The 15,672-nt window shown below is 44.2% G+C and overlaps 1 protein-coding gene across 2 annotated transcripts in view; it reads left to right on the top strand.

Moving 5' to 3' along the window:
• Positions 1-15,672, top strand: part of clpb (ClpB family mitochondrial disaggregase) — a 114,290-nt gene that overhangs the window by 6,521 nt on the left and 92,097 nt on the right. For both annotated transcript variants that reach the window (XM_084335745.1, XM_084335744.1), the window contains exons 3-5: positions 3,099-3,185; positions 9,141-9,244; positions 10,064-10,192. In XM_084335745.1, the coding sequence (XP_084191871.1) occupies positions 3,099-3,185; positions 9,141-9,244; positions 10,064-10,192 (320 nt within the window). The remainder of the gene's footprint in view (positions 1-3,098; positions 3,186-9,140; positions 9,245-10,063; positions 10,193-15,672) is intronic.

The raw sequence follows: 15,672 nt of genomic DNA, 5'->3' as shown, positions 1-15,672 counted from the left end.
GGGTTAACTCGCCATTGCTTGCGTCCCAATCACGAGTATAGTCAGGTTTTAATCGTTATTTCTTTTATTAGCGATATCCATTCATTTTCATCCATCCAACCTGATGTTATCGTTGGGAATGGGTCTGAGCTCGCAAAAGGGCAAATACCGCGCTACGAGGGCCATTTCATGTATGCACGAGCAAGGATAATAATGATGATCTAGCGTTGATTTCAGGAAGATTCGATAATCAGCCGAAAAATTACAAGGTATTTTGTGTATTCCACTAAAGGGCTATTATCGCGTCTTTCTCTGGAATTACTAGAAATCTCAAACTATACTCGTATTCAAAACGGTATAAAACGGAAATGTACAGATGAAAAAACAATCCGTTTCGTACATGTTGACTGCAAGCAAGTCATTGATAAGCGACGGGTGTATTAGACCCATAGCCATAATTTAAGATATATTTTAAGCACTCGCAAATTTCCCTGTCCTCCCATTGATTAAAGCGCTGGCCTACAAGCCCTAATTTGGTCATATCCGGCCGGCTTTGAATGTGTTAAAGAAACCCATAATGAAACAGCCTATGCACTGGAGCAATACATTGGTGTAAAATACCAATATGTACAAAATTATGTTGGTCAGAGATTCATTGTCTGTTCAGGTAAATTCTTGGTTTAGTCATTAAGCCAAAGTCACAGATTGAGATACAAGTATATTAATCATATATTACTCGTTATCACGGTTTTGGCCTCCACAATTACTTAAACATGATCGTGATCACAATTAATATAGGATTAATTGTGCAGCCCTAACTAGCCGTTAAACCAACCTGGCACATGGCACTAGCCCTGGTGACATCATCGGTCACATGATCAGGACAAGACTGAGATAATGGACACATAGCAGGAGGACTGACTGCAGAAGGGATTGTCTGTAGTTGTCTGTCTTGTCCTGATACATACGTACGCAGGCATTAAAGCGTTCCGTCTTCAGACGGATTTCCGTCAATTTGATTCGGAGTCGTGACGGATTAATATGATTTGTAGACGGAACAACATAAGCACCCGCCAAGCGCCAATGGCGGGCAGATTTTAGGTATGGCGAGTGACATTTGCGAGGTCTGAGAGGTCTGTCCGCCACATGGCCGGTAACAAAATAGTAATGTAAAATAATTAAAACTGCGGTGTGTTTTGGTCTTACGACAGCCTCGTGCTGTTTTTGCCGCCTCGCGCGAATCTCCTTGTTTACCGATGTCACATCCACCACCTGCTTATGTACCTGCTTGCACTGTAACGTTACGCACGCCTGCTATACCGATTAGCTAACATTAGCTTAATAGCGTTAAATGGAAGGAGTAAGCACATCGTCTCTTACTGGTTTCATAATACAACGTTTCCGAATGGACGTTTGGATTAAACAAAGTGTATGCAGTGATGCTTTCCCAGCGGAACACAAGCTGCTTAACATTACAGGTATGTGTCATGCACGTTAACGCAGCTAACGTTAAGGTAGCAGGAGCCGGCCCGTCGACCAACAAAGTTTCAACAAATGTATTCACAAAATGGATTATCATTCAAACGTTATTGAAGCCTCCCCAGTAAGTAGGTACTACTACTCAACCGTTTGGCCAAACCTTGTTGGCGTGCATCACAGTCACGAAAGGGGCTATGAAAATGGGGGACCCTGATGTAAACAAGACAAACGTCTTTCTCTGGTCTGCATCCCCTTAACAATTGTGTGTATTGAGCCGTACTGTATTGTACCCATTCTGCAATCTGTTAAATAAAGTGTTTATTCAATCGCTATGTGCCTAAAGTCAAGACTCTACACAGTACTGAACTAGAAAAAACTCGCGAGTAAGTCAAGTATGCTGGAGTGAGGCGCAGACGGAAGTGGCCATAAAATACCAGAGGGAGGTGAATGAATGAAAATGAATTTATTTACCAGATTGCAGAATTGGTACAATATAGTACGGCTCAATACACACAATTGTTAAGGGGATGCAGACCAGAGAAAGACGTTTGTCTTGTTTATATCAGGGTCCCCCATTTTCAATTCATAGTGACATTTATGACATACACAACATACATGACATCATGACATTTATGGCATAGGGACATACATGACATACAGGTATATAGTACTGTTACATTTGTGACATATACGATATGCAAATATACAGTACTGTTACCCATAGATCCTAACAGAATATATACATATGATGGGGAGGAGACTGTACATTAGGAGACTGTACACAAAGTGACGTAATTTACATAACATCTTAAGAAATTAGTATTACTAATGTGTATGGGAACTGACAAAAAAAGGTAATGGTAAAGGTAACGCTTAAAATGGTAACTACACAATACACTATACACAATACATAATTTGAACTATAGACAATACATAATTTGAACTATACACAATACTGAAAAGTTACAGTATGTAGATTTGTTTATTTGTATGACAAAGTCAGTCAACCCTTGCAATCAGTTTAAGGCCTAACAAAATTAATAGTTGGTTTCAGGTTGCCGACCGACCCTGCCGATTTAGGTGCGACCCAATATATTTTATGAGTTTTTAGAAAAAATTATTAAAAAAAAAAAATCATTTTTTTTTTTTTTTTTTTTTTTTTATAAAGTTTCATAGAAATCTTAGTCAAACATTTAGTATTATGGATATTAAACATGCTGGCAGAGTACATGCATCCATGTTGTTGTGAACATTTTAATTAAATAAAGAAATTCCCTATCCATAGTCGCTGTGGGAAAGAATAAAATTAAAAAATAAAATAAAAGAAATTCCCTACCTACCCATGGCCAAACTGACAACCAACCTGAAACCAACTATTAATTTTGTTAGGCCTAATTTAATGAATTGAAAACAGCATTGATATTACGTAAAAGCAAACTGGCAATAGAAAGATGTTCAAAATGATCTAGTTCCATTAAAACGCTAACACTATTAAATAAAAATATATAGTGGAGGTTAAAATAAGAATATGACTTGGCCTGAAAAAAAGTTCAGTCAGGAGATTTTTTTTGCTTTAATCCCTGCGTACGTGTACTTGGGAACAGTTATTTATTAAATAATGACTTCCTGTTTCCCATCAGGCTGTTGGGCGAGGGGGTGGACCCCAACCACCGCCACCGTCTGGGCTGGACCCCCCTCATGGTGGCGGCCATGAACAGACAACACAGGTCAGTTGGTCTTAACCTCTTAAGCCCTAGTCATATTTTCAGAAAATTCACCTAAAAATACATACCTAAGTAAATGGAAGATTACACCACTTCTACAAGGCCCATTTGCATGTTCTTCAGAAATATGTCAGAAATATTGTGTCTGTTACTAGGCTTGAGTAAATTGAACCAAAGGAGAATATAATTTTCTTTTATCTTTGACTGTGAATAACACCATGCTAACATTGACCAGACGTGACCACTGAGCTCATTCAGCACCTTCTTGAGATCAAGTGTACAAAAAAATCGAAACAAATTAATAAAGGGCAGATGATTTAGAGTATTTTTTTATAGATACAGTACTGAATTTTGCCATCAGGACACAAACAATTTGAAATGTGAATATAGAATATAGAATATCAGGCCTATAAATTACCTTATTATGGCCAAGTCACACATCTATGAATCAGGCCAAATCTCCTCTTTCCAATGGCAGAGTTCAATCTGGATTTAGTATCACCAGGTGCCCCCTGACAGGGCAGCAAAGACCGTGAATGAATCTACTTAATGTAAATAGCTCCACCATTTTTCATCAGATTGAGATGTTTTTTTAGGGTTGCCACGGTGATGTGAAATTTCCCATGACTAATAAACTCATGACAACCGCCGGTGATATCAGTAATTTTACAAAATGACACTCAACGGATGGACAGATGGACCAATGTAGCTGCAGCCTTAGGGCATGCGTCCACCTAGCTCACATTTCCAGCTGAAAAACGCTGGCAGTGTGCCGGTAGTTTTGGGGTGAAGCGCAAATTGTAGCAAGATGACAGAGAGAAAGAAATCTAGCGACAGCCATCTTTTTATCGTATTTTACTGCCGCGGTTTTGCACATATAGCATATTTTAATACACTTTATTGTATATTAATTATATATATATAGTTATTGCCTGACACCACAGTTCGCCCTTTGCTTTTTATTAGCTTTTTATTAGCTTTTTATTAGTGTATTCGTATAGTTATTAGTGTATTTGTGCCCTCATACTGCTCCTGTCTCTTGTGGGTAGACAGGCAGGCAGCTCCGGTGTCAGGTTACAAACAGAGTGGTAGATATGATAGGCTGTGATTGGTTGTCTGAAATGCGCTTGGCGCATCGCTCTGAAAAGTTCAGAAAGTTTCAACTTTAAACGCTGGGTGCTACCGCACAAAAAAACTGAAAGGCGCTGAAAAAAGAAGCCGACTGCAGCGCATTTCCTATAGGCGGCAGAATGCGGCCGCGTGAATACTTTCGGCAGCCAACATGCCCTTCCGCGTTGCTCTGATTGGCCAGCGATCTACGCTCGTTTACCCCCTACGCCGCGCATGCGCATGAGGCTCCCCCAGGTTAATAATGCGAGACGCGACGCGATAATCCCCCTGGTTAATAATAATAAATGGGTATCGCAGAACACGCCATATTAGCAACGCTGGTTAATAATAATAAGCGGGTATCGCAGAACATACATGATAATACAGCTGTCAGAAACTGTACATTGTAACGTTATATAACATAACGTTATATAATGTTATTTCGCGTTTTATTCTGTGGCAATTCCAGGTGTAGGGGTGGCAGAATAAACAACACACAGACAGGTTGCAGTTCCCAAAATCATGCTCTTTATTTTCTATTCAAATAATAATTGCTTGCTGGCGGTAATCGGTCGGCCGGGCGGCGTCTCCGCTCTGTGGCCTTTTGCCTTGCGCTGCTACGGGGGACTGAGAGGAGGCTCCTCGGCTCCATTAAGTCCCCCCTCCCCAACAGGCGCACCGCGCCGTGATTCGCTAATCACCTAATCACTTCTGATGGGTCTCTAGTGACAGGTGCGTCCGGAAGCGGACGCCCAAACATGGGCAGCGCCCAGCCATTGGGTCGCCACGTAGCGCCCATCAATCACCAAGCCCAGGGGTGGCTTGGGGTTGCCACAGTACCCCCCCTCCAGCTCCGACCGTCGGGGAAGAGCGTCCGACGCCCAACAGGCATCCTTCCTGGAGAGGGCGTCTGCGTTGCCATGCGCCACCCCGGACCTGTGAATGACAGAAAAGTTAAACGATTGCAACTCCAGAAACCATCGAGTCACCCTGGCATTGGTCCCCTTTGTCTTGGCCATCCAGACGAGGGGGGCGTGATCCGTCACCAGCGTGAAGCGCCTCCCCAGCAGATAATAACGGAGCGTCTCCAGTGCCCACTTAATTGCCAGACCTTCGCGCTCCACCGCAGAATAGTTGCACTCGTGTGGCAGCAGCTTCCGGCTCACATATAAGATTGGATGTTCCTCACCCTCCAGTTGCTTACTTACGCACCACAGCTATTCTATTATATACTGCTTTGACGCTTCCTCCTCATCGTTGATTGCCTGTAGTAGCTGCATCTAACGTTAGTAGCTAACGTTAAAACTAACCTAAAGTTAGTTGTTCACCAACAATTTGTTTTATCATTAGCTCAAAAACAGAACCGGACGAGACAAGTTGTCGGCTCATAGGTTCTGCTTAGGATAATCACAACAATACTTCCGGTCCGGTCGGTGGGCTTCAAAATAAAAGTCTAAAACACCGGAAAAGACGGAGCGGTGGGCTTCAAAATAAAAGTTTTGGGAAATAAATTTCTCAAAAATAATTCTCTAACCGGTCGCAATAATATCGCTTATCGCGATATTTTCGGGGGCAATTAATCGCCCAGCAAAATGTGTTATCGTGGCAGGCCTAGTCCTGGTCGAACAGCGGTCTTCTTCGGGGTAGTTCGGGATCACCTGCGTTCCCTACCCGGCCCCTTGGGCTGGGCTCGTCGGGACCCCTCCTTGTTCTCGGCCGCTCTGGCTTTTCCCCTCGCCCCTCTTTGAGTAAGTCCCGCGTTACCTGGTGGGCCTCCACAATATTCACTAGCTGCTCCACGGAGCGGGGGTCCGCTTGACTCGCCTGCTTCTTCGTGTCATAAGGGAGGGCTCTGACAAAGCGGTCCATAACAATCCGTTCCAAGACCGTGGGCCCTCCGGGGTCGGTCATTAGCCAGGCTCGGCTTATGCGGACTAGGTCGTGCATCTGGGAGCGCGGGGAGGCCTGTGCGTCATACACCCAGTCATGGAACCGCTGCGCACGGGACTGCAGACTATGGCCGTAACGGGACAAAATCTCCTGCTTTAGCCGAGTGTAGTTCTCGGCTTGCTCCGGTGGCAGGTCCTGGTAGGCCTTTTGCGCATTACCCGACAGGAAGGGGGCCAGCAGTCCCCCCCAGTCGTCCTCTGGCCAGCCCTCCCGGCCGGCGGTGCGCTCAAACGCTAGGAGATAGGCTTCTATATCCTCCTGCTCCGTCAGCTTGGGGATGAAGCGCCCGGGGTTAGGCCGCGTCCCTGCGGCCCCTTCGTCCCGCCGGTGAGAGGCCATCCGCTGGAGCTCCGCGTGGATCATCCCGTCTGTTTCCTCTGTTCTTGCAGGGCCTCTTCGTGCCGAGCCTGTTGTTCCAGGTTCGCCTGTACGAGCTGCTGCACCAGCGCGTCCATGCTTCTTTTCGTTATTAAATATATATATTTTTTTTTCTTTTTTTTTTCTACTTCGATAAAGTCTATTTATCTATCGATTGCCAGTAGACTATGCCCGCATTCTCCACCACTGTGGCAATTCCAGGTGTAGGGGTGGCAGAATAAACAACACACAGGTTGCAGTTCCCAAAATCATGCTCTTTATTTTCTATTCAAATAATAATTGCTTGCTGGCGGTAATCGGTCGGCCGGGCGGCGTCTCCGCTCTGTGACCTTTTGCCTTGCGCTGCTACGGGGGACTGAGAGGAGGCTCCTCGGCTCCATTAAGTCCCCCCTCCCCAACAGGCGCACCGCGCCGTGATTCGCTAATCACCTAATCACTTCTGATGGGTCTCTAGTGACAGGTGCGTCCGGAAGCGGACGCCCAAACATGGGCAGCGCCCAGCCATTGGGTCGCCACGTAGCGCCCATCAATCACCAAGCCCAGGGGTTGCTTGGGGTTGCCACAATTCATAACGTTATTTCGCGTGACAACACAGCCCAGCTGTCAGAAACTGTACATTGAGGGGGTTTGAATCAAAGCCCTATCGAAAGTACTCAAGCTCTAATGTCTTGAACTAGTATAAAGCATCAATGTGCAGAAACTGTACATTGAGGGGGTTTGAATCACTGTACATTGAGGGGGTTTGAATCACTGTTTACACTCCCCACTTACTGTACCATGTTCTACATATAGAACCTCATCTCATGCACATTGATTGATTGTTCAAGAGTGGATATATGTTGCAGAACATGCCTGTTAATTACCTTTTAAATATCTGTTATGTGGTTAGGGTATGTATGTTTTTTAAATAAATGCCCAGTCTTGTGCTTTGTCACCACCTGTCAATCTGTTCTGTTATTGGTCCATGATGGCAATAAGTTGATGATTTTTACAGCCTGGTGGGCGAGATTATGCATGACCAGCCTGTGAGATCTAAATATTACCTATGTGTTGGTGGAATCACGTCAATATAGAGAGTAGTGACGAATGCATAATTTACACTTGTGCCAATTGCGTGCGTTTGTCTAAGTATTATTATTCGAAGTATTGCTATTATTATTATCTACCGCCGCTGCGGCAAAACCTATTGCAACCTGCTTGTGGCTGTGTGGCGTCTACCGCCGCTGCGGCAAAACCTATTAAAACCTGCTTGTGTGTGAGCTTGTGGCTGTGTGGCGTCAAAAAGAAAATGCGCATGCGCGCGTTACCGGCGTAGGGGGGAAACAAGCGTAGAAGATCGCTGGCCAATCAGAGCAACGCGGAAGGACATGTTGGCTGCCGAAAGTATTCACGCCATGCGGCCGCATACGCTCCCTCATTGGGATCAATTGACAAAAGACGCTTGCGCCCAGAAATATGCGGCAGGTCACGTAGTGATGCACCGATGTGAAAATTGTGGCCGATACCGATAACCGATATTAATATTGCTGTTCTGGCCGATACCGATATTTACCGATGTCGATATCTCTGTATAGAAAACACTTTTTTATGATAATCAAATAAAGAGCTATTTTCCAAAACGCATAATTTTTTTAACTTTTGTAACTTATTTTCAGAAATGACTGATATTTTGAAACTATTTAAAGCCAAAACATGTAAAAAGAAAAAAAAAAAAAAAAAAAATTATATAAATATCGGCCCTATCTTGATATCGGACCGATACCGATGTGTAAAAAAACGGCCATATCGGCCGATATTATATCGGCGGCCGATATATCGTGCATCACTAGGCAGGTGGATCCAAGCCCTTACTGTTGCTGGTCTGGACTGGTCCTCAGCTCCTCTCCAGTCAATCTGCTGTGGGTTTTAATCTGAAATATTTCCAAATCCTCCACTATCGCTGTGTAACATGTCATGTAGCCTCTAGACTCTAGTCTAGAGCCTTCTTTCTCTCCTTCATGTGACGTTAAAACTAAGTGAAAGTGAAACCTAAAGATCTGCACGTTCAGTTCATAACGTCTGATTTACATGCTTGATGACACGTTTAGCACCCTTGGTCGCGCTACTGAAACTGTAAAAGAAAGAGGGATAATAGCAAGGTTTGTGAAGTACTTAGAAAGAACAGAAGGGAGCGGGGAATGTGTGGTTGTGTGTGCGCTGCCCACACTCGGAGCCGCTCAGAACAATATTTTGACAAATTACCGTTTTTTATTTGAATGTGGGCACTGGAATGCGAAAATTAACTATATGGGTTTCAATATAATAAAAAAGCATACACTGGTGGGAAATGTACTCGCAGGTCAGTTGATCTTAACTAACAACAGGTCAGTTGGTCTTAACCAACTGATCATCTTTTTGTTCCATATATAATCCGATCACAGTTCCTTCAGACAGGAAATTTAAAATTTGTAGTGGGGTTGGGCAATAATTGTATCTTCAATATTATCATTATGTGTGTGTGTGCGTGTGTGTGTGTCTCAGTGTGGTGAAAGTCCTGTTGGAAGCTCATGCTGACCCAAACGCAGGAGACGACTTCAACAACGTCTATGATACGTCTCGAGAGAAAGGAATCCACTCTCTGGAAGGTAGAGACACACATATACAGTACACACACACACACACACACACGCATGCATACCTTCACGTCCTAATCTTGGTGACATTGCATTGATTTACGCTACTGTACTGAACGCTACACGATATAATTTTGTGTTGCCAAAGCATTGCAAGTAAAACTAAATAAATAAATAATACAATAAAATAATTGCAATTAAATAATTAAACATAAAACAGTAGTGTAAAAAGGAATCTAAGCAGATGCATAAGAATATTACAGCAGCTCTGCACATATACAGTATAGAGACACAATTAAATCACTACATTTGAAACACCATGGCATATTACATGCATAGTACAAATGTTTACTCTATTCTCTCTGATGCTCTGGCATGATATTTTGCTGCCAATAATAGGCACCTCTCATTCTTTCCCAGAAGTATTGGTATGTTATGTGTTTCTGAAAGGGTGCTAACATGTGGAAATATTTCTGCAAATTTATTCCGGTAATATGTTTCCCTCATTTGAACATATGTCTCATCTCTCTGTCTGTCTGTCTGTCTGTCTGTCTGTCTGTCTGTCTGTCTGTCTGTCTGTCTGTCTGTCTGTCTGTCTGTCTGTCTGTCTGTCTGTCTGTCTGTCTGTCTGTCTGTCTGTCTGTCTGTCTGTCTGTCTGTCTGTCTGTCTGTCTGTCTGTCTGTCTGTCTGTCTGTCTGTCTGTCTGTCTGTCTGTCTCTCGCTCTCTCTCGCTCTCTCTCGCTCTCTCTCGCTCTCTCTCGCTCTCTCTCGCTCTCTCTCGCTCTCTCTCGCTCTCTCTCGCTCTCTCTCGCTCTCTCTCTCTCTCTCAGTCTTGGTGTCTAGGGAGGATGAGTTTAGCAGCAGGTTAAGCAGCAGAGCTGGTTTTCGTGGCTGTACAGCACTCCACTATGCCACGCTGGCTGATGACCCGCACACTGTCAACATGCTGTTAGAGGCTGGTAGGTTATCACTGTCAACATGCTGTTAGAGGCTGGTAGGTTATCACTGTCAACATGCTGTTAGAGGCTGGTAGGTTATCACTGTCAACATGCTGTTAGAGGCTGGTAGGTTATTACTGTCAACATGCTGTTAGAGGCTGGTAGGTTATTACTGTCAACATGCTGTTAGAGGCTGGTAGGTTATCACTGTCAACATGCTGTTAGAGGCTGGTAGGTTATTACTATCAACATGCTGTTAGAGGCTGGTAGGTTATCACTGCCAACATGCTGTTAGAGGCTGGTAGGTTATCGCTGTCAACATGCTGTTAGAGGCTGGTAGGTTATCACTGCCAACATGCTGTTAGAGGCTGGTAGATTATCGCTGTCAACATGCTGTTAGAGGCTGGTAGGTTATCACTGTCAACATGCTGTTAGAGGCTGGTAGGTTATCACTGTCAACATGCTGTTAGAGGCTGGTAGGTCAACATGCTGCTAGAGGCTGGTAGGTCAACATGCTGTTAGAGGCTGGTAGGTTATCACTGCCAACATGCTGTTAGAGGCTGGTAGATTATCACTGTCAACATGCTGTTAGAGGCTGGTAGGTTATCACTGCCAACATGCTGTTAGAGGCTGGTAGGTTATCACTGTCAACATGCTGTTAGAGGCTGGTAGGTTATCACTGTCAACATGCTGTTAGAGGCTGGTAGGTCAACATGCTGCTAGAGCCTGGTAGGTCAACATGCTGTTAGAGGCTGGTAGGTTATTACTGTCAACATGCTGTTAGAGGCTGGTAGATTATCACTGTCAACATGCTGTTAGAGGCTGGTAGGTTATTACTGTCAACATGCTGTTAGAGGCTGGTAGGTTATTACTGTCAACATGCTGCTAGAGGCTGGTAGATTATTACTGTCAACATGCTGCTAGAGGCTGGTAGGTTATTACTGTCAACATGCTCAGTGTTTCCCCTAGGATTTTTTTCAGGGGGGGTGGTAGGCCCCCAAAACTACTAGTGTTTTCGCAGGGCGCGCGTGTCACGGATATGTGGTGTCAACAGTTTTTTCTTTTGGATTTAACAAAAAAAAACAATACAAAATTATGTTTTTAACACTGAGTGCCACGCCGGGTTTTCCTTTTTACCCCCTTGATGCCACGGTCCACTTCAATGTTAACGTTAATATCGCCTAATCTATGTTTTAAATTATGGCTATGTGTCTAATCTGCCCGTCGCTTATCAAAGACTACTTTTCCAGTCAGTGCTGTCAAGGCAGATTGGTTTTTTATCGCTTCATTTCCGTTTCAGAGCATTTAGAAAAGCACCCGTTTTGAGATAAAAAACAGTTCATGGCTTCCGGTATGAGAGCGGAAGAGTAGCACGCATGCGGTGAGGCTCCTGGTCAAAAGAGCGAAAAACGGAGAAATAAAGACCCGAAAAGAGATCAAAAATCAAGATGCAAACGAGAAGGAAGGAGGAGAAAACAAATATGAAGGAAAGAGAAATGGAGAACTCACAGGAAGAGGAGAGTTCGATGGAGCAGAACCCCCGAGGCGAGACAGAGAAGGAGCAGGCGGAGGAAGGGGGAGTCTCGGCTGAGACGGACAAGGAAATGCCAGGATGGGCCGTGCTCATGCAGGCCGGGATATTGGCAACCATAAAATTGAACTCGGACACGATGCAGGCGACCATAAAACTGAACTCGGACACGATAAGAAATTATATTGGGAAGGTACGGGAGGAATTGAGGAAGGAACAGGAGGACTTCAGAGGTGAAATGAATACAGAACTCAAAAGGGTGGATGAGAAGATGGCGGAACAGGACAGAAACGTAACAGAGGTACAGACTAGAACGGCGCAAATGGAGGAATGGAACACAGAGATACACAAGGTGTTAACGTGTGCGATTCAAAAACAAGAACAGATGGAGACAAAGATATCGGACATGGAGGGGAGGTCACAGAGAAATAACATCAGAATATGGGGATTGAAAGAAGGAGTCGAAGGGGAATCGGTGATCCAATATGTGGAAAAGCTTATCAAAGAGCAACTGAAGGAGACGGGACTGGAAAAAATGGAGATACAGAGGGCCCACAGGGCGTTGGCTCCGAGACCGCAACCGGACAGACCTCCGAGGGCGGTGATTATTAACTTTCTGAGATTTGAGATTAAGGAATTGATACTCAGAACCGTGTGGACCAAGAAGATAGAAATCGAGGGGAAAAGACTGTCGTTTGATCACGATTACTCGACAGCGGTAGCAATAACACGCAGGTCCTACGCGGGACTGAAGAGAATTCTGAAAGAAAACGGAATGAAATTCCAGTCACCCATGACCTCGCTAAGGATTCACTGGAAGGAAGGGACGGTGACGTACGCGACGGCGCGGGAGGCGGCGGAGGAGATGAGGCGACGGGGGATGCAGATGGCGGAGGACGGAGAAGGAAGGGGACAGGAGGGCCAGACGCGGAGCCTGCAGCAGAGATTGGAGAAAGCGCGCAGATGGACCAGAGTAGGAGATCGACACCCGGGAGAGGAGGGAGGAGAGAGGAGAAGGCCGAGGTGAGACGTGACGGACCGAAGGCGGAGACAGACGAGGAGGCCAGAGACGGAGAAGGAGAGGAGGCGGGAGGAGACGAACGGATGAGTACACGCACAAGATTGAAAAAACTATCCAAATAGAGACAAAATATAGAAACTGAAATAACATATACATAAACACACATTCCCAGGTAGAGGCAGGAAATAGGAACGAACATAACGTGTACATGGACACATAATACACATGATGATGGAGGAAATAAATGGAAATAAAATTAGGTATGATAGACGGAACACAGAATATATTGAAACAAATACATAGACACACGCTGCGAGTAACACAGTTGGAAGGGATTAAGGGGATAAATGGACATCACATAGAAAATAGAGAGGAGGAAAAGAAAGTAAAAAGGGGTACACAGAAGACACCACACACGGGTTTGGGAGGAAGGAGGGACATTGGAACATATGAGCCACATTGAGAGGGACCTAGGAAATGGGGGTCTTTGATCAGAATGAAGGACAGAGCGCTTTTGACCAGGAGCTCGACAGCAATAAAAACAGTAAGAATGCTGGACAAATATGACGAGCGGTTGGGGGTAAAGGTTTCAAACCCCCAAGCCGCCAGGAGGAGGCCTCTCACTAGGAGAGCAATTACTCCTCACCCACCAGCAGGGGACAGGGGGGGACACAGGGACCCCCCGAACGCCTTGGGAGCACTCTATGTAAAGTTTATGTTTTTTATTTATGTTAATCATTATGTATTCGGTGAAGAGAGCGGAGGCTACAACCGGAGGGGGGAATGAATGTGACATGGGGGGGACTGGCAGACGAAAGAAGAAGAAAGATGACAATGGTTAAAGGTATAAAAATGATGTCGTTAAACGTTAATGGAATGAATAATAAGATAAAGAGGGGCAAAGTGATGTTGAAGTGTAAAAAAAGTGAGATGGAAGTGATTTTTCTGCAGGAGACACATTTGGTAGCACAGGATCATGAGAAACTGAAGAGATTTGGATATGAAAATGCATACCGTAATTCCTCTAATAGTAACCGGTATTCAATTAAAAACCGGGTCTCTATTAATGACCGGGTGCGCTGTTGAGCTAAGCAATTATAAGCCGGCCTCCTAATACAAGCCGGGTTTCATGTATATTAGAGGAATTATGGTATTTCCCTCAACGGATTTACCATAGGCAATATATTTGGTTATTGTTGTTATATGCTGGCCTGGCTGTGCAGTAAATACCATATAATGGTATGGTGTTAATGTTTACCAAGAGAGTAAGCCTACCTCAGAATTGTATAAAACGAAGTTATTATTATTATTATTAAACCAGTATTGTGATTGCACTATTTTACTTTATTTTACTTTTTTTGACCACCTGTAATTGCACTGTTTACTACCGTATTTCATACAGTACTTGGTTTCAATAAATGAACCCAGTACATTTTACTGGGTTCAAACTGACACAAAATGTTGATGTATTCATTATGATCTGTTTGAAAATTAGAAATATAGGCCTCTCTCTTATACATGCCTCCTAATACAAGCCTGGTATCCGCTACAGTTGAAACAAATACAAGCCGGGGTTACTATTAGAGGAATTACGGTACTATAGTTCCTTTAAACGGAACCTGAGGAGAGGAGTAATCACGTTAATCAAAAACAGTCAAATTTGAATTGATCAAGGAAGTAAGAGACAAGGAGGGAAGGTTTGTTCTGGTGAAGGGAAAAATGGAGGGTCAAATGATTACGTTAGTGAATGTTTATGCACCCCCAGAGAGTGAGAGGGATTTATATGAGACCATTTTTGATATGATAGTGATGGAACTAGAAGGGATATTGATATGCGCGGGAGATTTTAATGTAGTACTGAATCACGACCTAGACACCACGAGTACTAGAAAAGGACGGGCACCAATCAGTAGATATATGAATATTCAGATGACGGAAATGGGAATTACAGATGTTTGGAGGGGGATGCACGCCATGGACAGGGAATACACACATTACTCACACCCGCACGTGACATATGCAAGAATAGACTACTTTTTGATGACGACGGGGGACAGTTACAGGGTACGGGAGAGCAGAATAGGAGTAGCGGACATATCGGATCACAGTGCCATATATCTGACAGTAGATCTAGAAGGGAGACGGAGGAACACGATCTGGAGACTAAATGTAGGAATATTAAATAACAAGGGGGTGGTGAGTCAGATCAAGGAGGAGATAGCCAGGTATAAGGAAGAAAATGACAACGGGGCGGTAGATCCGAACATTCTATGGGACACACTGAAGGTGGTGATAAGGGGGAAATTGATGGAGAAGACAGCAATGCTGAAGAAGGCCAGAACGGAGACATATCACAATCTGATAGGGAAGCTGAAGAAGCTAGAGGGGAGACACCAGATATCAAAAGAACAGGAAACGCTCGGAGAAATCAAAGAAGTAAAGGCCAGGATAAATAGGGAATTATTGACGGAAATAGAAAAGAAAGCGAGGTTCATGAAACAAACGTACTATGAAGGGGGACCAAAAGCGACCAGATTGTTGGCTAGGAGAATTAGGACGCAACAGAAGTTGAACACGATACACACAATAAGGGATATAAAGACTAATGAAATATTGAGAGACCCCGCTGAAATAGAGAGGACATTTAGAGAATACTATGAGAAACTATACACACAGCCAAAAGCAGCGGGAGAAGAGGAAATAGAAGCATATCTGGAGAAGCTAGAGTTACCATCGATAGGGAAAGAACAGAATGAAGAATTAAATAAAATAATTACGGAACGAAAACTGGAAGAGGCAATTAGTAGAGCTAAAAACAACAAGTCTCCGGGGAGCGACGGATTCCCATCGGAATTCTACAAGACATTTAGAACGGAATTAGCACCCATGTTGGGGGCGGCGTTCAGACACACGATGGAAGAGGGCAAAATGCCCCCCTCGTGGAAGGAA

This window comes from Notolepis coatsorum (assembly GCF_963971535.1).
Source record: "Notolepis coatsorum genome assembly, chromosome: 1".
In the NCBI taxonomy this organism is placed as follows: Eukaryota; Metazoa; Chordata; class Actinopteri; order Aulopiformes; family Paralepididae; genus Notolepis; species Notolepis coatsorum.
Note: the sequence above shows the minus strand (reverse complement) of the source record. Positions and strands in the feature narration are given on the sequence as shown.